This window comes from Leuresthes tenuis, unplaced genomic scaffold (assembly GCF_036924035.1).
Source record: "Leuresthes tenuis unplaced genomic scaffold, fLeuTen1.0.hap1 SCAF_6, whole genome shotgun sequence".
Classification (NCBI taxonomy): Eukaryota; Metazoa; Chordata; class Actinopteri; order Atheriniformes; family Atherinopsidae; genus Leuresthes; species Leuresthes tenuis.
In genome coordinates, this window is record NW_027325360.1 from 11,291,191 (window position 1) to 11,312,289 (window position 21,099).

The window sequence follows — 21,099 nt, forward strand, 5'->3', positions numbered from 1 at the left end:
AACTAGTCTAAGTAAAATTAACGGATGAGATACATTTTCCCCATCTCTAACAGGTCTTAGAACAATTTACTCCTCTGTCTATGAGGAGTAACCCTACAGTGTTCGACTATTAGTGACTTCGCCAGATAATTTTTTCTCCTACCACATATAGAGCTTGAACCCCATTCACAGTCAGTTGATATATTACATAAATAACTTCCTCTGTATCTTATTTCATATACGTCAAAATAATTCAGTCTTTATTTGTTCTTTTTTTTAGCTGAGATTATAAATTCCCATTTATCTGCCCGTGTAACAACGTCATCACTCGCTTGCGTTCATTTGACAGCAAACATATGGTAGATTCCTTCTATGTACCTACATTGCCTCCATCATCCACAAATATAGATGTTATGTAGTTTTCCTTAGTTCCTTATCAGTACTGATCACTCCTTGATCAGTACTATTCCCTAGAAAGTAACATTACCAAGAAAATATTCTGATATTTCCGTGACAATAACTTAAATTGGGAAACCAGCAAATTAACGTCGGGGAATTCCTCCTCGAACCGCTGCAATTACAGCGAATTTCTTGAGCCACCGTCCGGACATCCGGATGTTATACACATATGTACGTCACTTCCTGCGTTCCCTCCTTTCTGTGTGACCCGCGTGTTTACACACTCCCAGGTCTATTCACGACTGTCTAGTGTTTTAAGATGTCTCAGATTAATGTACTGTTAACGTAGCAAATAACAAATAACCCCTTGTCACTTTATTGAGTTGAATGTGAAATAAACAACAGGCTACTTGGATGCTAATACGAGTTTTTATCAGGCCTAAGCTAGGTGTTTGGCTTCGTTTCCTAACTAGTCGGCAGTTCAGTGGAAATAATCTTCAACAACCAGGCTTAAGAAAATAGTTTTGGAAGCGGTAAGATCTGAAATCAAATGAGGTATTATGTCCTACTTGGTGCTGAATAAGTAAAATAAGCAAGATACGGCTAGCTTCCCACATCCGTGAGAATCGTACACCGAGTACAGAGTTTAAATGCTGTGCAACTATTTTTGTCCTTTTGAGAGCTGTACGTTGTTACGTCAAGGTAAAACCGAAGGGAGCGTTTAAGTTTTTTTTTTTTTTTCATCTCGATGAAATGAAACGTCGTGGAAATCCTCCTCGAACCGCTGCAATTACAGTGAATTTCTTGAGCCACCGTCCGGACATCCGGATGTTATACACATATGTACGTCACTTCCTGCGTTCCCTCCTTTCTGCCTCTATCTATTGCTGTGTGACCCGCGTGTTTACACACTCCCAGGTCTGTTCACGACTGTCTAGTGTTTTAAGATGTCTCAGATTAATGTACTGTTAACGTAGCAAATAACAAATAACCCCTTGTCACTTTATTGAGTTGAATGTGAAATAAACAACAGGCTACTTGGATGCTAATACGAGTTTTTATCAGGCCTAAGCTAGGTGTTTAGCTTCGTTTGCTAACTAGTCGGCAGTTCAGTGGAAATAATCTTCAACAACCAGGCTTAAGAAAATAGTTTTGGAAGCGGTAAGATCTGAAATCAAATGAGGTATTATGTCCTACTTGGTGCTGAATAAGTAAAATAAGCAAGCTACGGCTAGCTTCCCACATCCGTGAGAATCGTACACCGAGTACAGAGTTTAAATGCTGTGCAACTATTTTTGTCCTTTTGAGAGCTGTACGTTGTTACGTCAAGGTAAAACCGAAGGGAGCTTTAAGTTTTTTTTTTTTCATTTCAATCTTGATAGAAATGGGTCATGTTTACTATAAATTGTTGGAATCGCACATGAAGTGCTTGCAGTATTATTAGGTGTTATTTTTGTGGCACGAAAAGTATGACTAGCACATTTCAGCAAGTTTCATTATGAAGTAAAGAAATAAAACTAAAATATGATTCACACCACCAATCATAGCAGCGTGATTGTGACATGTATGGGATGGCCATTAATGGTTTCCTGAATTTCATGAATAGTCGTTATCGAATTGTTGTTAATGAATTAGTGACTGTAGTTGTTGTCTCTTATGTCAGATGAAGGAGTCGATAATGAACCAGGAGAAGCTTGCCAAACTGCAGGCACAGGTCCGCATAGGTGGCAAGGTGAGTTAAATGCATGTTGTGAAATGAGTGTTTTTAAGTTTGCGGTTCATAGGTTCAAGCTTACCTTTTGTGCTTTGTAGGGGTCAGCTCGCAGGAAGAAGAAGGTGGTGCACAGAACAGCTACAACAGATGATAAAAAGCTCCAGTTTTCCTTGAAGAAACTGGGAGTCAACAATATATCTGGTATTGAGGAGGTACTGCAAATTTTATCTTTATACAGCAGATATTGGACTGACAAGTGTCCTCATTACAGTGAATGATGTTGCTTTAATTTATTCCTTTGGTGTAAAACTGAGCGTGACAATAGGCCAAATTTAACCAAAGAAAACATAGTCGAGCTCTTAAGATTAAGCCTTTTTTACTGTTGGTTTATGAATCAGTTTGTATAGGTAAGGTAGTGTGATGGTATCATGATGAATAACATAACAGTGTTGCAAAATTTGTCTATCTTATTTTAGATTAAATAGTCATGGGTGGTATTTGTACATGTGGTATTGTGTTATTGTTGTGGAAGCCAGCGGTTTCCTTGACAGTGTTTGAAGAAACAACATGAGAGGAAACTAGAAGAGGAACAAGATTTTTGTTAAAGGGAATGTTTACATCAATCTAAGGTTGGAAAAAAGTGTTTTAACAAGAGGAGAGCTGTTGTTTTGTATCGTCATTTAACACTTCTAAAAGGGTTCATTCAATCCCTTTTGTGCTTCGCTCCAGGTGAACATGTTCACAAACGAGGGGACTGTGATCCACTTTAATAACCCTAAAGTTCAGGCCTCTTTGGCTGCAAACACCTTCACGATCACAGGCCACGCTGAGAACAAACAGCTAACAGAGATGCTCCCTGGAATCCTAAACCAGCTTGGAGCTGACAGTCTTACCAGCCTCAGGAGACTAGCAGAGACCCTGCCCAAATCAGGTAACCCTCAACGCTCTATTCCTGAACAGTTTGTTTGTATCAGCAGTTCTGTGTGTTAACCATCACTAACTTTCCATTTCTTCTCATAGCTGGAGAAAGCAAAGTCCCAATTTTTGCTGCTGAAGAGGAGGATGATGAGGTTCCGGGTAAGTATATTTATTACCCTCCCCAAACTTGTTTTATGGGTTTAAGAAAGGGGCATAACATTCAGCAATGGGTCACCGGCCAGGACTTAAATTCGAGTTACATCGAGGAACCACAGACTCTACACTTCTGGCGTGCGCCTGCCAAACCAATCAGTTGAGCTACACAGCGGCCCTTTCATTTCCTCTTCAACTATAGGGTTTCAGTAACATCACCAAACTAACAGCCCAGAACATGCACACCTTTACATTTGTCTTCGTCAGGCCATAAATTCCGGACTATAAGCCATTACTTTTTTCCCAGGCTTTGAACACCGCGGCTTATATTACAGTGAGCCTAATATGGTTTTTTTTGTTCCTTTTTTTTCAACATTTTGCCTTGTAACATTAGACCAATAAAATGAACAAATAGTTCACAGTGGTCCAATGAAATGGTACGATAAATCAAACACACTTACACTACTAAATTATTGTAAATCGGTCATTTGTACTCACCCTCAACATGGAAAACAAACAAAGAAATGCATATGATGCAGTTTTTAAACTGAAGGCGATCAATGACTTTTCCTGGTAGGCTACTGTCTTTGTTTTTTACCAGCCATGTGACAGGCACTGTTGGAAAAAAAAAAGCATTTACGCCACATATTTGTGCGTTACCGATGGGTATTTAAGCTAAAACCATTGGTGTTACAGGCACTGTTCGGGGGAAAAAAAGCATTTACCGTATGTATTTGTGTATGTTGCCATACGCATTTAATTAGAAGTTTAAAAATCCTCACGTATAACATCTTTCTGTGTAAATATCTCATATTATAATGTGGACACCCGCGGCTTATAATCCGATGCTGCCTATACATGTACAAAATGGATTTTCTGTTTAAAATTAGATGGGGTGCGGCTTATATTCAGGTGCGTTCTATACTCTGGAATTTACGGTAAACATTTTTGGATCAGTATGTTCTGGATTGGTTTCCATGGTGCAGTATCTGCTGTCATAAGGTCTAACAAGCCACAGTGTTACTGTGTTCGCGTGTGTAAAAATGTAAGACATGCCTGATATGTTTAGGGATTTTTGTGTTTCATAAGTAAATTTGGCTTGTTAACACAATGATCGCTTGTTTTCCGACTCACTGTTCTTTATCCCTCTGTTTCCATTTTCAGATCTTGTTGAAAACTTTGATGAGGCTTCGAAGAACGAAGCAAATTAAGAAACACCAGCAAAAATTTCAGAGCTTTTCTGGACCCTCAATGCTTTGCAAGAGCAGTATTTTCTTCATCTGTTATTTCTCTGTGGACACAAAAGTTGCCTTTCATTGTAAACGTGACGCCTGAGCTGAAACAAGTAAAATTAACTTTTTAAAGTAACTCCCCATTTGTCAGAACTTGTTTTCCAGTACGAGTGAATTTTTTTGCGGAATGTGCATACCCCTCTCCTGCATTGCCCACACATCAAAAATGTATTGGTGGAACTGATAATGTAATAAAGATTTATTTTAAATTTCTTTTAATAATGCCTAATGATTTTACAGCTTGTTCTAAATACTCAAACTCATGGTTCTACTAAGTTGTCTAGTTGATAGGGGTCATTGAAAATGGGAACAAACCAGAGAAAATAAATCTCTTACCAGTTGAGCTAATTGGAGAACAGATTGTCTGTAACTGTAGGCCTACTTGGGACCTCTGTCTGTATTAAGATAACACTGAACAGACTTTAACTCAATAGGCAGTTTAATGTATGTTAAGTTGTATGTTTTCTTGTATGTTAAGTCATTAGACCTTCGACTGTAGCTGCAGGAGTAGCGTTGGTTTAACCACAAGAAGCTCCATTAAGTTAAAGGCTAAAAAACAAATGCAGCAGGTATTAAAAACTTTCATTTGACAGAGCTGTGAGCTTCAAACGTAGGCTTGTGTTGTTCCTCTCACAGGACGCACAGGACGGTGCATGCAGTATTCAGCTTTCCTTGTCCTAGTACCTTATTCTGGATTTTCAGTGTTTAATTGTAACGTTGCCACCTGAATCTCAGAATAGAGAATAAAAAAAAAAAGCAGCTCTCATTAAATATCACAGGTTTAGTCAAAGTGTATAAAAGGAGGCATCTATGTTCATTGTTCCAAAGCTGGAGCTTTAGGCTTGTAAAAAAAAAAAAAAAAAAACATTTTTCTCTCAAAATGATATTTTAAATGGTCGGCCACAGTTCTGTCATATTGAAGTTTCTACTGAAGTTGTAACAGTTGAGCTGTTCCTATGTAAAACAATGCAGTTCTACTTGAACCGTCATCAGCAGCTAAGTGAACCCATCTCTGAAGTTACACGTGATGCATGAATCAAAGAGCTGTACTGTCAGCTGGTGCCATTGCTTTTCAGGTCTAAAGTCCAGTGTTTTATAAACAAATGACTTTGTTCATCTGTGTGGGGAAGCATTTGTGGGTTGATCTGTTATCAGGTCTGATATGACTATAGGTTTTAGTACAGAGATGACAACAGTGTTAGTTCAGATATACATACAAAAAAAGTTCTAGATTTTTGGATATAGTTTCAAGTAATGCTTTGAATTATCTGGAACTTTACAGCTTTGTTCTGAATTGCATAGAAAGATGTGTTGAGTGACCTAAAGCCATCTTTGACCTTCATAATGCTGTGGGTAATGGCATATGTAGCATATGTTTATACATCGAAAGTACAGTGTATAACTATATGCTTCAAGGTGAAGTTAATGTTTGAAAAGGCAAATGTAGCACAGCAGTTGGTTCCTTCCCAAACAAGCGGGATAAGGAACTGACAGCCCAGTGCTCCCCAGTGTGTTTCTCTCTTGTAACTCTGTTTGGATTAGAGCATCTGATAAACTAATGTAAGGTAATTGTTGATTTTGGGATGCGAATAGTTGATATAAGTGGAACTTTAACTTGAAATGATTCCAACAGCAGATACATGAATAACACATGAATAAACATTTAGTTGCTCAAGAAACCGAAACCCGCATTGGACTATTTCTGTTTAAGTGACACAACATGCTTCGCAGAAATTTTGGTCAGCACTATGTTTATGTCATGCATGTCATACTTTTGAGGCTGAATTCACCTAAGCTTTGAAGGGACAAACTAAATGAAAACACTGAATATTAATGCAGTGTTTCTGCGAATGTTGGCTCATTGTGGAAGTATTTCACATCACAGTCTAACACATGATCTACATGCTCTATGGTTGAGAATAAACACATAACATGTCTCTAGTTTCTAGTTCTGGTTATGACATTTGGCCACACAAAGTAGGACTGCCCCTTCTCTGGTTAATGCAGGGAAAGTCCTGCTTCCTGTCCATTTTTCTTTTCCTGTGTGAAGTTTGCGTGTTTGTGCATGTTCTTGAACTCTGGTAACATTAGATGTCCACTCAGTGCTATAATGGGTAAAACCAATGAAAAGAGACTTTTTTTTTAAGGTCTTACTTTTGGCCAAGATACTACAAGATCATTTTTTAGATTTAAGGCCAGTATTAAATGTCAGAAGGAGTCTTATTCAAGATAAGGAAAAAATAGAAAAAAAATAGAATATATACATATATATATAATGTGAAGATGCTTTTTATGTGAGGCTTTTCATCTTTGATTTATCTCACAAATAAATGTTCACTACACTAAATTATTGTTTCGTCCGTAATTGTGAAGAAGCAGTACATATTTTATCTCTCAAAGCTCAACTTGATATGATAAAATTTGTGTTTTTTATTTGGAACGACCAGCAATTGAAAAAAAAACCCCTCAAATTTGTCATTGTTTTATGTTGGTATAGACCAAAGAAATAGAAAGTAGAAATATTCACATCTGGGAAGCAGTAATCAGTGTTTTTATGAAAGAGGACTTTGCTTACTATTACAATAACTTCTTATATTTGTAGTCTAAAATCTAGAATTGGAAATCTAGAATTTGACATACAAATAAATAGTTCACATTAAGATTCAAGTTAAAATGTGTTTGTGGGTGTGTTTGTGTGTCCTGTTTGCATGATGCTGGGTTTACTTATCAAATGCAGTACAGCTGTTGTGTTAGAGTATTTCACCTTAAAGGCCGATGGTAACCCCCCACCTCAACATACACCCACACTTCTTATCTCGATCTCTTAGTACCTTATTTGAAACACAGTTTGTCTGTTTACAAAATTTGACATGCAAAACAGAATAGAGGAAATTCAGAGACTGCCTCTCTTTCAGAGGACTTGTCAGGGTACTATTTTTGTCAGTTTCTCTCTCACCTCCCAAGGTGCTAAAACAGGCTGATGATGATGATGATGGTGATGATGTATGCTGTACGCAACAATATAAAAGTGCGCTCAGTGGACACACATAGTACACATTGTCAGTATTACTCCGACTAAATTTCTACTCTTGTCTTTGTAGCATCACTTTGGTGTAACTTCATCCTGAAGGTAAGAAAAAAATACTGGTATTCTTGCCAGAGAAGTGGGTGCTTATTATACGTGTCTTTTTAAAAATTTACACATAATCTGGTCAGTGATTGTGGTATTTGACTGTAATATGTAAATGTCTTTACTCTCCTGTTTTTGTTATTCTTTTATATTAACACATTTGTCTATCTAAAAGCATTCACGGAACAGTTGGAATGTCTCAGACCTGCATTTTGTTTCTCTACTAATGAAGAATCAATTGCAAATCTAACGTTTTAAATTGAGTAATCACCTGACTCTCTTCCTGTCACAAAATCCCTCAGATGACCATATTGGTGTGGATATCTGCGCTACTGGTGATGAACCTCACAGGAGCACATGGACTCAACCACTTTCCAGATAATTGTAGGTCGTCGCTTGACATACTGATACACATGTTTTTCTGCATATCTGTTGTGAGCTGTGTTGCTCTAACTGTATCTATCTGCAGTTGTGGTGGCAAAAAGAGACGATACAAAACCAGTCACACTGGCCTGCAATGCAGAGACAGATGGACCTGTCATTTGGAAGTTTAATGGTGAAGAATTGGATGATGAGGACAACATTCAGATGGTCGGTCAAAATCTGATCATATCAGATGTGGACACACTCATGTTGGGAGAATACAGCTGCTGGAGAGGGGGAGAGAAGCTATCATCAACCTATCTGCTGCTGAACGCTGACGAGGAGGAAGACTTAGGTGAGAATGTACTCTTCATTCTGCTATTCATACTGTAAATGGCTGTAGAGAAATAGATACATTTGTTGTGCTGATATTAGGCAGCATCGTACTGGCACAAGTCGGGGGAAATTACCTAAAGTGGCACTGACAGTTAAGAAAGACAGAAACATACTATGACGTGCTGCCAGTTTGAATGTCTTACATATAACAATATTCCTTTCTTCTTATTCTTATTTTAGGGGAAATATTTTTGCTTTCATTTATAATCAACTCACGTTTTGTATCATTACAGATTATTTCCTCAGTTGTCGTGCAAAGTCTTATGATTGTAACTTCAGCTGTAGCTGGACTAACAAGAGATACACAGAAGTGCGCCTTGGAATTGGCCAAGACTGGTAAAGAAAAACATTCGCAAACAATTTGCATAAAGAGACCAAAATTATTATCTGTATTGTTGAGTAAAAGTATAGATCAACAAGTTGCGATAAATATACACGTATTCATTTGATTTTTTTGAGTGTTTCCTTTTTGTTTGTTTATTTCTGTAGCAGTGAAGGTAAGAGGTCATGTAACTGGGAAAGGGGCAGTGACCAGCTCCACATAGGGGGAATCCAGTTTCTGCTGTCACACTCCCTTTTGCCGTATGCTGAGGAAAGCACCAAGATTCAACTCACTGCTGAGGCCATCAGTAACCACTTCATCCTCAGGAAATCCAAGGCGTTTTATCTCAGAGACATCAGTAAGTTGAGCAAAACTGAGCAACATTAAAAGCAGAAGAAGATTATCAAGTAAACATCCTCTTGAAAAAAATTCCAGCCTATTTTCCTGAAAGTACTAAACTAAATGCCAACATTGATCTTCAAGGCTGAGGTTGGTACAGATATATAGTGTAGAGACTTCTGAGGATATGTAACGTTCAGCAAATGTCTCGTCCAAAAATCTAAATGTAGCATTCCAGTAAAAGTAGTTGTGTTGTAATAATTGCTCACCAATGCGTCAGTGATTTTCTCTATATCTAATTCCTCACTGACGCTCCTTATGTGACAGCAAGTTTAATGGCTGTTTTTGCCTTTACAGTTCAACCCGATAGTCCTACGATTGTCAGGTGTCGGGAGGTGGAGCAGGACTTGAACGTGACCATTGAGCCGCCATCCAGCTGGTCAATTCCTCACAGCTTCTTCAGATTGGAGCATGAGATTGAATATGAGTCCAAAGACGATGGCAAGGTATAAACAAGCTTACTGAGATACAACATCTTAAGTTGTATACTACTGGCAATGTTGCTGTGTTTGTGTTTTTCTAACTGTGTCATCTGTCTGACTTTAGACTGGACGCTCTTTATCTACACTCATCCCAAGGGGGATCAGCAAGCTTCGGGTTCGCTCCAGAGACCCGCTGGTGCCCTCACCCTGGAGTCAGTGGACTGCATGGAAAAATGTAACCCACTGACATTATACAACTGTCAGCTCTTGCTTTCCATGTTCTTACATGTCTGCAATGTTCTTCTGTGTTGTCTTTTTTTATGTCACTGTCCCTATGTGTTACACTTACATTCTGATTACAAATAGAGTTTTGTTTTATATTTATTTAAAGACCATTCGTGAAAGACACTTTAATTATTTAACTGTGACACTGAAATACTAAAAACTACTCAAGTTATTTATTTATTTATATATTTATTTTCTATTGTCAATCTTACACACAAAAAAGTAAAGCAAAAATTGCTACAGACCCCCCCAAAAATGATGGTCAGCTGACAGAAGCACTGTTCTCCAGTGCGGGGTCTGGTAAACGGTAGAGGTCTTTGTGAGGGTTAACTCACAAATGTATGCACTGCTACAGTTTCTGTCACCTCTCAGTCCCAATTTATAACATATTGTATCTGCAAGCGAAGAAAAAAAAAAATTGTTACTGGAGAAGTTTTTCTCCATTTAAGGACATTTACAATTTCACATTAACCAGAAGTTAAACTGGTATCTAAGCTGGTGGAGTCCAATGCAGACCAATATTTCCTGTGACTTTCACACGTAATCTTTCTGGTCACTGTTAATCATGTCTGTACATGTGTGTGTTGGTGTTTCTCTGTACTTTGTGCTTTAGTGCAAAAAAAAAAACAAAACTATAAAAAAACAAATGGCTATTAAAAGAGCTTGATGCTTCCTTCCTTGTATATGTTACTTCTTCATTTATGTGTTGCCTTTGTACTGTGAACCCACATGTGAATACTTTATGGGTCTTAGTTCAATATGTCTGCTGTTAGTTAACTGCATCATGGTCATAGATTTTAGGCTGCTTGTTTGGAAATAATAATGTTTCTATGAACAAGTAACTTAAAAAGAAACAAAATTAGATGTCAGTATTTCAGTTTCTAATCTCTTTTGTGTCATTTGAACACTCAAGTAGCAAATAGGTGTCTTAATGTATATGAAGGCCAAAGACTGTTTACATTATTCAGTGGTTTAAGTTGACAATGGAAGAACAATAACTAGTTTAGAAAATGAATACTTCTTTTTAATCTAATTTGATACATTTCCCAAGGTCACGCTTAAGGTCACTTTAAGCAAAATCTACCTTATTCTGAAATATGTCTAATATTTAGACAAAATGGTATATTGATGTAAGATGTTCTAATTGCTTCCAGTAATATTCCAAAACAGAGAAACAAACAAAAAATCTGTATTTTGTAATTTAAGAAAAAAATGGCAAACAATGAGTATTGCACTTTAGTCTCTATTTTCTTACAATAACGTCACCCTCTGTGACATGCTTGTTGGGAATTCAGACCTTGTCAGGTTGATTGTATAACAAGAAGTGATATACAGCGAAAATTTATCATAGCTGGACCTACATACAGATATGTTCCATATTATCTGGGGCTGTTTTTTATGTAGTTCATGCATTTGTCACGTCAGCAGGTCAAAATTTCCTGCTGTCATTCCCTGAATGATATCATAATACAAAAAAACTAACAAAACTAAGAAATATCTTATTTATAGATGCTAACCATAAAAAAAAAATAAGGTTTGTGAGTATCAACAAGGAGCGTAGGTGGTGGGGGCAGTTCCCTTTTCATCTTACGCAATACTTGAAGCAGAGCTTGCTTGGCTTAAAGCCTCTACAGTAAATGAAGCAGTGAAATCCAATAGCATGAATACAACTTTGGTCCTACATTTTGTACCATGAATCATTCTTGATGTTTATAACCAGGGCTTGAAAAGAAAAGTGGTTTTGAGTAATAATTTCTCAGGAATAACTGAACTGGATTTTTAGTTTTGATATTATCAACGAATCTCTTAACAACTCATTGCAGGTGAAAAACAAGAAAAAGAACTCATGCGGCCGTAAAAAGAGACCAAAAATGCACCGTTCTGAGTCATCATCCAGGTCCACAAATGCAAGAGGAAAAAGGGGGAAAAAGACTTAAAGAAGCAACAAGAAGTATAACACATTGAAAAAGAGGATATTCTACAAAACTGTAACTGTAAATGTGCTTGTGCTCTAAATGTGAAAACAGATTTTTTTCTTTTAATGTACAAAAGATGTCAGATCAGATTCATTCTTTCAAAGAGCTCTAGATTAAAGAATAGTCCCATTTTATAGTAATAACATGTTTTTTACTTGTCATAGCATAACATTTTATAACAAATAAAGACATTTATAACGATGTGTTTCCATTTATATTGTTTAAAAGTTTTGGCATTGTCTTATGCAGATGTCCCTGCATGAAAGGTATTACCTCCAGTAGGGGTCCTTAGGCAAGACCCCCTTACCCTGCCTGTCTACCTGTAAGTAGCTTTGGATAAAAGCGTCTGCTAAATGCATAAACATAAACATAAAAATAGAAGAGTGTCTGCTGCCTGAACCCAAACAGGCAGCTGGTTCCACAAGAGAGGGGTCTGATAGGCTGAAGGCTCTGCCTCCCATTCTACTTTTAGGAAATCTAGGAATCACAGGTAAACCTGCAGTCCGAGAGTGAAGTGCTCTGTTTGGAAAATATCCAACTACAAGATCTTTGAGATATGACGGAAGAATTTAGAATTCATAATAGTCCTCCGGATACTGTAGAAATCATAACTATACAAAAACACTTAGCCACCAACATGTCTCAAAAAAATTGCCACAGATGTCTTGCTTACCACTGTACTGAACCAAATCTATGATGGAGCTTGGTCATTAAGAGCTTTATATGTGAGGAGAAGAATTTTAAATTCTATTCTGAATTTAACAGGGAGACAGTGAAAAGAGGCTAAAAATGGAGAATTACGACATCTCCTGTTAGTTCTCATCAGAACTCTGGCTGCAGCATTTTGGATCAGCTGGAAGTTTTTCAGAGAATTCGTGGGACAGCCCAATAATAAGGAATTACAGCAGTCCAATCTTGAAGTAACTAATGCATGCACCAGTTTTTCTGCATCACTCTGAGACAGGATGTTCCTAATTTTGTCAATATTACGAAGGTGAAAGAAGGCAGTCCTGGATATCTGTCCTACATGTGAGTCAAAGGACAGATCCTGGTCAAATATAACTCCAAGGTTCCTCGAGGAAATGCCATCTAGAGTAACTATATAGCTAGACAGTTTTTCCCTAAAGCGCAAGTCTATCTTCAGTTTTGTCTTTATGTCTTAAAGACATGTTTGTAGTTTAGCCAACTTATTAGTTTTGTCTGGTTTCATAGATAAGTACAGCTGACTATCATCAGTAAAGCAACGGAAATTTATTTTAATGGAAGCATACAAAGTGAAAAGAAACGGTCCAAGCACAGAACCATGTGGAACTCCATACCTTACTCTGGTGTGTGAGGAAGATTCTTCGTTTACATGAACAAACTGGAATTTATCTGATTAATATGATTTAAACCAGCCTAATGCAGTTCCTTTAATCCCAATAACATGTTGAAGCGTTTGGAACAGAAGGTTGTGATCAACTATCAAATTCTGCAATGAGATTCAACAGGACAAGTACAGACACAAGTCCGCTATCAGAGGCCAAGAAGAGGTCATTGGTAACTTTTACCAGTACTGTTTCTATGAATCCTCACTGAAACTCATTAAACAGATTACTTCTGTGCAAATATAGTGGATTGATTAGAGATTATGGTTGTGTGGTATATGGATCATCAGCAGAAACATCTGTTAAAGAAATTCTAAAATTTAAATAAGATACTATACCGGGCATTAAGATTATTGCTTTAAAACCATGTAATACATTCTTGGATACTTTGTCAGACTTCACACTACTAGAAAAGAAGAACACACAATCATATATTAATCATTTTTACAGATAGGTTAAAACCTACAAAGGTGCACAAAAGAATTGACTTAATACAACAAGCGTTGCATATATCATTCCAGAGTTTTATATTAGTGTAGGGAAAGGGATCAGTGGGGGATTATGAGCATACACAGGAGAAACGGTTGCAAAACTATTAGCACTACAATGGATTGAAGATACATGACCATTAAGATCCATAATTTTTCCATAACCGTCAAATTACACTGTTAGAATATTAAGTAGAAAGCAGAGAGAAGACCGATGATCCAAAGCCAATATAAAATTAAAAATAGTAACTCAATTAGCTGAAAGGATTTTTTTTTTACTTTTTTTTTTTCAAAAGATATAACACACCAAGCGTCATTCTGGTCCACACTCCATACCAGTCGGGGTCGGTATTGCACCATTTTGTCGTTTGCCAACCGCCAATAGAACAAGAAGAGGGAGAATCCGTGTTAATCGACTGCCAGAGGTACGGCCACAAATGGACACGATACTGCTCCTGAGAGTAAAACCACACTGAAGTCTCATCCAGGGATCGTCGAGGTTCTCTGCAAATGTATTTAACATGTCAAATGTTGCTCAAGCGACAGCTTTAGTCTTATTTCTCTGGAGTGTTTTCACGCAGTATGGTCGCTTGTCCGGTGAGTAAGATTTCGGTGGAAAGTTTAAAATGCTTGTACAGCTAATTTGGCTGTTAGTCGGTGTTAATAGTTTCAGCTCAGATGATAAGACTTTGCTTTCTCGACAAGTAGCCGTTAGGATTTGGCTCTTGTTAGCTGTAGGAATTGATCACCCTGATGTTGTGGCTCATGAACACTGCCTTTGCTGTGCTGATGAGGTTTCTGACATGCTCGTCAAGGAAAATTATATTGTTGTTATTATTTGGACTGTTTAGGTCTTGGGGTGAATGAACTGCTGTATTTCCGGGTTATCAGTCCAGAGGAGATAAGCTACATATTCAGTGCAGCACCTGCTAAAGACTTTGGAGGACATTTTGTGAGTACTCTTTCACCTTTTGAACACTCTCCACCACACACTCTGTCTCAAGCCTCTGCTATCCCTGCACATCCACTCTCTAATCACATTATTGTCTTCTCCTTTTTTCCTTTAGAAATCCTCTTATGATGAGATTTTTCTTGTGCCTGCAGACCCTGCAGATGGCTGCTCAGACTTCAGCAACAGACACATCATTAATGGACAAGTAATCCTGGTGGAAAGAGGGTATGCACACATACCTCAGCAACCTTTACCTGTGTAGGCCAAAAACTCTGGGCTCATCTCATCTCTTCAATTTCAACTGCGAATATTTGTCTGCGAAATACCTCGCAGAGAAATATTTTGAGGGATGCTTGCCAGGGGAGTTTTAACAAGCGTACAGCGCTGCATCCTTTGTGGAATTTGTTTGGAGACCTACAACATCTTGAGGAGGCGTGACACATTAATCCTACGCTGTAAATTGATTTAAAACCGATTTAGTCCTCATCTGATAGAAAAGAATAAGATGGCAAGCTGCAGCAAAGTAATGGCTATATTGTACAGCTGTGTCACATGATATTTGATTTAAAATTATGCCTGAAGCAAGAATTTTTCATTTTTCAAATCCTGTCAGCTTGCCTCCTCTCTCCCAGACACCATAACTTTCCTCTTTGGTGGGGGGATGGAGATGTGAGTGGAGGTGTTGAATCCACATTTGCTAAAGTCTAAAGTTGTGAAATGTGATGAGGAATATGGGAACATAAACCTGGGATGGTGGACGGGAAACTAAGTTTACGTGTAGCAGAAAGGAGGCAGTGAGACAACTTGAAGCTATAGCATCAGTTTCAGCCTTTGCATTTCTCCATTACTTGATCAAGAGCATTCATTGGTCAAATAAAGTAACTGAGGAGTGCAGTTTCAAGCTATGCTGTCAGAGTTGGATTTAGCTGCTATGTTGCGGGTTTTGTAAGCCACCTTGGAAATGTAATTCTCACTATTGTATATATCTCTGGAGGAAAAACTACAGCTCTTTAAAAACTATGACCTTCCAGCGCTGTGCGCTGCAAAGACAACAATTCCAACAGGTGGACTGTGACCTAAAGAGTATTAACAAATCGTATCACATTGAAAATGATTGGAACTGGTTAACATTTAAGTTTTCTCATTAGTCTTTCAGTATAGTCTCACTCTTAGTGGTTTCATACCAGGATAGTCCGGGGCCTTTGGTTCAATTTGCCAAAAATGTTCACACCTTGATTTGTTTTGGTTAATTTTTAAAGCGAACCAGACCTCCTGGACCATGTCACACAGTTACAATAGCTGCTCGCATCATAGTGGGCTTTCACTCCTGCCCAAATTATGTGGACTATCCGAGGAAACTAACTCTGGTCCGCTTCAAACAGACCAAACGGCTCTAATGTGAAAACGCTCTTAGTCATCAGAGTGACTCAGCAACAAAATCCCTGTCGAGTTTTGTTCTTGGGGATAGTGATTATGGTTTTAAAAGATGATTTGAGATATAGAATACCACATTTTGTTGGAAACACTCCGGTATAGTTCTCACGTTCTCACTATCTTTATGGGACAAATATGTTTATGGGACAACATTCATGTGTCAGTGGTACCGTAACATCTTTCGTCCGTTGGAACGTACTGAAAACTTTCTGAGGGTTCTTTCTCTTTTTTTTATGTGCACTCAAGAGGTTGCTCCTTTGTCCAAAAAGCCCAACGTGTTCAGGAAGCCGGGGGAAAAGCTGTTCTGATTGCTGATAATGCAGAGGACAACGACAGTCAGTACCTAGACATGGTCACCGATGGAAGCACTGACAAACCAAGCATACCTTCTCTATTCTTGCTTGGACGCGATGGGTAAGACGTAAACACAAAATGTTCATTCAGACCCATGTTTTGTTCTTTTTTTTTTTCTTTTTAAATTTTTTTTTTTTTAAAGATTAATGCAAAACATTTCAGGACACTTATGTCTTATTCTAGGATGATGATCAGACGATCTCTTCAGAGACAAGCACTGCAGTGGGCTGTCATTTCGATTCCCGTGAATGTTTCTGCACTGGCTTCATTTCCACTGAAACAGCCCCCATGGACACTTTGGTAGAACTGACTCACAACTTTGTGAACTTCCTCACCTAGTCAGAAATGTTTTGTTAGTGCATATTCTGCCAATGGTCAATAACCACAGAGACTCGCTGGAATTTTTTTTTTTTGTTTCGGTTAAGTTCAAATATAGCAGTGGTGTATAAGTAAATTGAACAAATTCTGAATAATGAGATTGCATTCACACTCAAATGTAAAACAAGCTTATCAAGTCATAAAGGCAGTCTTATCCTCAGGGCTCAGTTAAAGTGGAAATCTTTGACTGGGGTTTTCTTTCCTGTGTTTTTTTTCAGAGTACATGTGTACAGATGATGTATTGTAAGAAAAATCCAATGAAACAGCACAATCAGACTGATTGTCATTTCCCCCCTTTATAATGTACTCCTGTACAAACTGTTTAGTTGGTCTCTGTGGAAAAGATGAGGCCATCACAGCATAACATTTGTTTGTCTGCTTGAACATGAACAAAATACATATTTGAGAAATACATTTCTTTGCCTTGGTAAGTTATACATTTAGGCATCTTAATTTACTGCATATTTTTGGAATGTCTTTTTTTTAAATGTGTTTTTACAGTCGTGACCAAGATTTACAATACTCACAGTGCAGATAGATATGTTAAGAACAATTTGGATAAAATACAAATTTGTGTTTTCAGGTTTACAAAGAAAAGAGACACTGGATCTACAGAGGGCCTTTTTGGGCTTACTCAATCTTACATAATGCTCCCATTGATCACTGCAAAGAATAGAAAATGTCATGAGATATTAGAGTGGCCTTATAAGTCAGATTCAAAGAATCAGAAAATGGTTAAATTTCTAAATTTTGGGCATCTTATCCCACACAGCTTCTTTTAAACTTTTCAACGAGTTTTACATCTACAGTGAATTAGAGAAGAAAGTTTAGCTGTTGAACGTGCTGATATAACATTTGTTCTACAGTCATAAAGAGAAAATCAAGTTGCTCTTTTGGAGCGTCTTTTCTTTTTTTTCTTTTCCTTTTTTTTTTTTAAATCACTGATTTGAATATTGAAAAATACTAACGGACCGTTTAAATATAATTTAGGGCTTTTCTATGGCAAAAATTATGAATATTATGTCTTAAATCAAATTACTGCTAAAATGGTCAGTGTAGCTGATGTATTAACTGTGTAAATGTATCCGATTCATTCCACATAAATTAAACTCAAAAGGGTGAGAGTAAAATAAATAGTGGAGAATGACATTATCGTAAACTATACGGCGTAAATGTCTACTCTCTATGGATAATTTCATGAAACACCATTGACAGGAAAACTGACTCTACATGAAGTTATTCACATTCTGATTTAGGATACAATCAATGGGACATTCAATTAACTTCAGTGATGTTAGAGTTGATCTGCATTTTTTTTTTTATTACTGTTCTTGAAGAATCAGGTTGTAGTAAAAAGTGTTTGGGGTGCCAAATGTAAAAACTGAGTTAAGTTTATATATGTATATATTATTATATACTTATATATATATATATATATATATTATGTTGTATGTATATATGTTAAATTTAGATATGTATCTCAAATGTTAAATTTAAATAACATTAAATTTAGATTAACACTTAGATTTAGATGTAATATTTATTTGTAATGCAAAAATTTTGATTTAACATTTAGATATAATATTAGATTTAACATTTAGATCTATGCTTTGAACATCTGAACTCTATACATGTTTACAAGTTTGCTTACAGTGTTAGTTTAGGTTCATTTTCATCTTTAATGTGAGGAAATTGAGATAAGTATGGAATTTTAAAGCCATGACTGAGATTTTTACACTTGACACAAAATTATAAATGGGGGGGGGGGGGGGCGGGCTTGTATTTTATTCTTGTCCGATGCCCATTGACTCAGTCAACCAAGTAGCCCACCTTGGATTTTAATCTGAACACACATCACTACTTTTGAGAGCATGCATATAAACTTTCATAGATGTATGTCTTTCAGCTTTTCGGCTGTCATTAAATTAACAGCTGGTCGGACATAAACATTTGTAGCAACATCACCTTTAAAGACTAAGAGGCTGTGGGCAAGAGAAGATTTAAAAAAAAAAAAAAAAAAAAAAAAAAAAAAAGAATAACGTCCTGAGAGAGTCCCCTTTATCTGAGTGCCTTACTCGTACAGGAGCCAATTCTGAAGAAAAAAAGGGGGTCAGAGTATTAACGAGCAGTTCTGAAGCATCACTGAATGTACACGGTAATTTTGCATGCGTGTTTCTCGGCAGTGTTGTTCTTGCCCCACTCACCTCCTCTTGCATCTCGGGCACACACGACCCCACACTGTCTTCACCACGGCTTCCCTCAGAGCCGGACTCCCCCAGATGTACACGGACGGAGTGCACACGGCATTGAAACGAGCCAAAATGGCGAAAAGATTGGTGGCCTCGTTTCTAAAGGTCAACCCTCCTCCTGCTACAAACTTGATGATAATGTTCACAAAAGAGGGACACCACAACACCAGGAAGCTTATAACAACAAAAATGATTATTTTCAATGACTCTTTCTTGCTTTCTCTCTCCGCGCTGGGGGGGTCTCTTTCAAGTTGATACCTCGCAATCACATAAAGTTTGATAGTCATGATGACTTTGGTGAACACGATTAATTGAAAGAAGATTATGCTGAATACGTATAGCTCCATAGATTTGGAAACTGGCAACAAATTCCTGGCGAGCAAGTGAGCAAAACTGTAAACCCAACAGTAGATGTTAATGCATATCACCACGTGTCTTGTTATAAAGCGGCTGTAGATAAATGGATAGCACACAGCAAAATACCGGTCAAACTGTGCGAACAAAAACGTTAATATATTAACCCCTAAAAGTGATCGTAACACACTGTATGTTCCGTTTCTGGAGGGATAACTCTCCTGGACATCAAACAGACCCAGATAATACACTGAAAACCCAACCAGGGTGTCACAAATACTTGTATTTAGCATGAAAATAAATCTGTTCTGAATGCGGAGCGCTTTAGTGGCCGAGATGCCAATGACCACTGTTCCAGCGACAAGAACTGTGGTTGTGGCAAATAAAATCTGAAATATAAAGATGAAATAATCCTCAGGACTGTCGAAGTCCACCGAGAGAGGTACTCCTCCTCTCGCAGAGTCTGTCATGTTACTGAGTAGCATTGTTACTAACTTTCAGGCACAGATCACGATTTATATGTACCAAGAAGTCTCCTGATACGATCTTATGAGCTAATGTAGTTTTCCACTAAGTGTCAGCCCGACGAAGAGGTGTTGCAGGATTTACTTTAAACAGATGTTATTGATTGTAATTGTATTCTGGGCTGTTATAGGTCATCATCTAAATGCAGTTAAAAAGAAACAAGTAAAATTAGACTTCTTAAGGAGGGGTTATATTAAGAATAGGTTATAACATCATGTTGGAAAATGTGTCCAAGCTTACTGCATATGAGAGCAAAAACTTGCTCGATCTAAAACTAAGTATAGGCCAACTGATTTAGATTACATAAATCACTGCAGACAGTAAATTCTCAAAGGATTTTATTTTTCGTTTGACTTAAACCACCCGAAATCAGAACAACATGACAACATGAAAAATGTAAATATTTATCCCATTTTTGTGGCAAAAACGACTGAAGTTTGTTGTCTTGTGAACAGTTTTATACTTTGCTGAGTCTGCAGACAGACCTGTCCATTACCCTTTTCGTCCAGAATCATGCCTTTGCAATATGTGCACAGGATGGTTTCGCATTGTCTTGTTGAAAAATATATGGACGTCCCTGAAAAAAGATGTTGTCTTGAAGGCAACATGTTGCTCTGAAATGTCAGAGAACTTTTCTGCATAAATGCTGCCATCACAGAAGTGTAAATTACATTTGCAGAGAACACTGATACTACTTCATACCATCACTAACCCTGGCTTTTTGACTTGTTGCTACTGGTCTTTATTAGTTTAACGAGAGACTGTTCTTGTTGAAGAGACCACTTTGTATTTATAGGTAATCACACATCTATGTCACAAAAATGGCATGGGGGTGTTCCTCAGGGTTAAATTCTGGGGCCTCTTTTATTTATCATTTACACGCTCACATTGGCTGAGATTATGCAAAGCAACAAAACCACACTGAAGGAGAGGCACAGTACTATGGAAGCAAATCTGTACCATAATTCAAATTAAAATGTATTAACAGAAATGCTTTTTCATTTTTAGAATATAGCTGCATTTTTAACTCATAAATAAAATGAAAAATAAATTATGGTTAAGAGTGTTTGTAGAGCTCCATCGGGAATTCTGGATCCTTAGAGGTAGAGAAGCAGTAGTGAACACGCCTAGAATGCTGTACGTGGAAGTCTAAGCCTGCCTGCCAGAAAACTGAATTCAGAGATACCTACAATCAACTCGATCCTGATCTGCCACAGCTCCTGGCCATGCAACCACCTTTTGATAGGGTA

General features: G+C 37.5%; 3 protein-coding genes across 3 annotated transcripts; all 3 read left to right on the forward strand.

The window, feature by feature from the left end:
• Positions 1 to 1,116: 1,116 nt before the first annotated feature.
• LOC140309631 (transcription factor BTF3 homolog 4-like) lies at positions 1,117 to 4,531 on the forward strand. The gene is made up of 6 exons (XM_072387563.1): positions 1,117 to 1,296; positions 2,042 to 2,110; positions 2,191 to 2,304; positions 2,822 to 3,023; positions 3,113 to 3,169; positions 4,328 to 4,531. Exons 1-6 carry the CDS (start codon positions 1,132 to 1,134, stop codon positions 4,372 to 4,374), a joined length of 654 nt encoding a protein of 217 aa, XP_072243664.1. The 5' UTR covers positions 1,117 to 1,131; the 3' UTR covers positions 4,375 to 4,531.
• A 2,983-nt stretch (positions 4,532 to 7,514) lies between these two features.
• il12b2 (interleukin 12B 2) lies at positions 7,515 to 11,775 on the forward strand. Its single transcript, XM_072387562.1, has 8 exons — positions 7,515 to 7,585; positions 7,888 to 7,969; positions 8,055 to 8,303; positions 8,578 to 8,680; positions 8,834 to 9,024; positions 9,363 to 9,511; positions 9,612 to 9,722; positions 11,596 to 11,775. The coding sequence occupies exons 2-8, from the start codon at positions 7,888 to 7,890 to the stop codon at positions 11,707 to 11,709; spliced, it is 999 nt and encodes a 332-aa protein (XP_072243663.1). The 5' UTR covers positions 7,515 to 7,585; the 3' UTR covers positions 11,710 to 11,775.
• A 2,224-nt stretch (positions 11,776 to 13,999) lies between these two features.
• On the forward strand, positions 14,000 to 17,610 carry LOC140309632 (protease-associated domain-containing protein 1-like). Its single transcript, XM_072387564.1, has 5 exons — positions 14,000 to 14,200; positions 14,455 to 14,555; positions 14,671 to 14,780; positions 16,236 to 16,403; positions 16,527 to 17,610. Exons 1-5 carry the CDS (start codon positions 14,125 to 14,127, stop codon positions 16,645 to 16,647), a joined length of 576 nt encoding a protein of 191 aa, XP_072243665.1. The 5' UTR covers positions 14,000 to 14,124; the 3' UTR covers positions 16,648 to 17,610.
• Positions 17,611 to 21,099: the final 3,489 nt, after the last annotated feature.

Bases quoted from the DNA above. Each gene is read 5' to 3' on its own strand.
- LOC140309632 (XM_072387564.1), top strand. From the start codon at position 14,125: ATGTCAAATGTTGCTCAAGCGACAGCTTTAGTCTTATTTCTCTGGAGT. The intron at 14,556-14,670 runs GTGAGTACTCTT...TTTTTCCTTTAG, and splicing joins AAGACTTTGGAGGACATTTT to AAATCCTCTTATGATGAGAT. The intron at 16,404-16,526 runs GTAAGACGTAAA...GTCTTATTCTAG, and splicing joins TTCTTGCTTGGACGCGATGG to GATGATGATCAGACGATCTC.
- LOC140309631 (XM_072387563.1), top strand. From the start codon at position 1,132: ATGAAACGTCGTGGAAATCCTCCTCGAACCGCTGCAATTACAGTGAAT. The intron at 2,305-2,821 runs GTACTGCAAATT...GCTTCGCTCCAG, and splicing joins ATATATCTGGTATTGAGGAG to GTGAACATGTTCACAAACGA. The intron at 3,170-4,327 runs GTAAGTATATTT...TTCCATTTTCAG, and splicing joins GGAGGATGATGAGGTTCCGG to ATCTTGTTGAAAACTTTGAT.
- il12b2 (XM_072387562.1), top strand. From the start codon at position 7,888: ATGACCATATTGGTGTGGATATCTGCGCTACTGGTGATGAACCTCACA. The intron at 7,970-8,054 runs GTAGGTCGTCGC...ATCTATCTGCAG, and splicing joins CAACCACTTTCCAGATAATT to TTGTGGTGGCAAAAAGAGAC. The intron at 9,723-11,595 runs GTAACCCACTGA...AACTCATTGCAG, and splicing joins AGTGGACTGCATGGAAAAAT to GTGAAAAACAAGAAAAAGAA.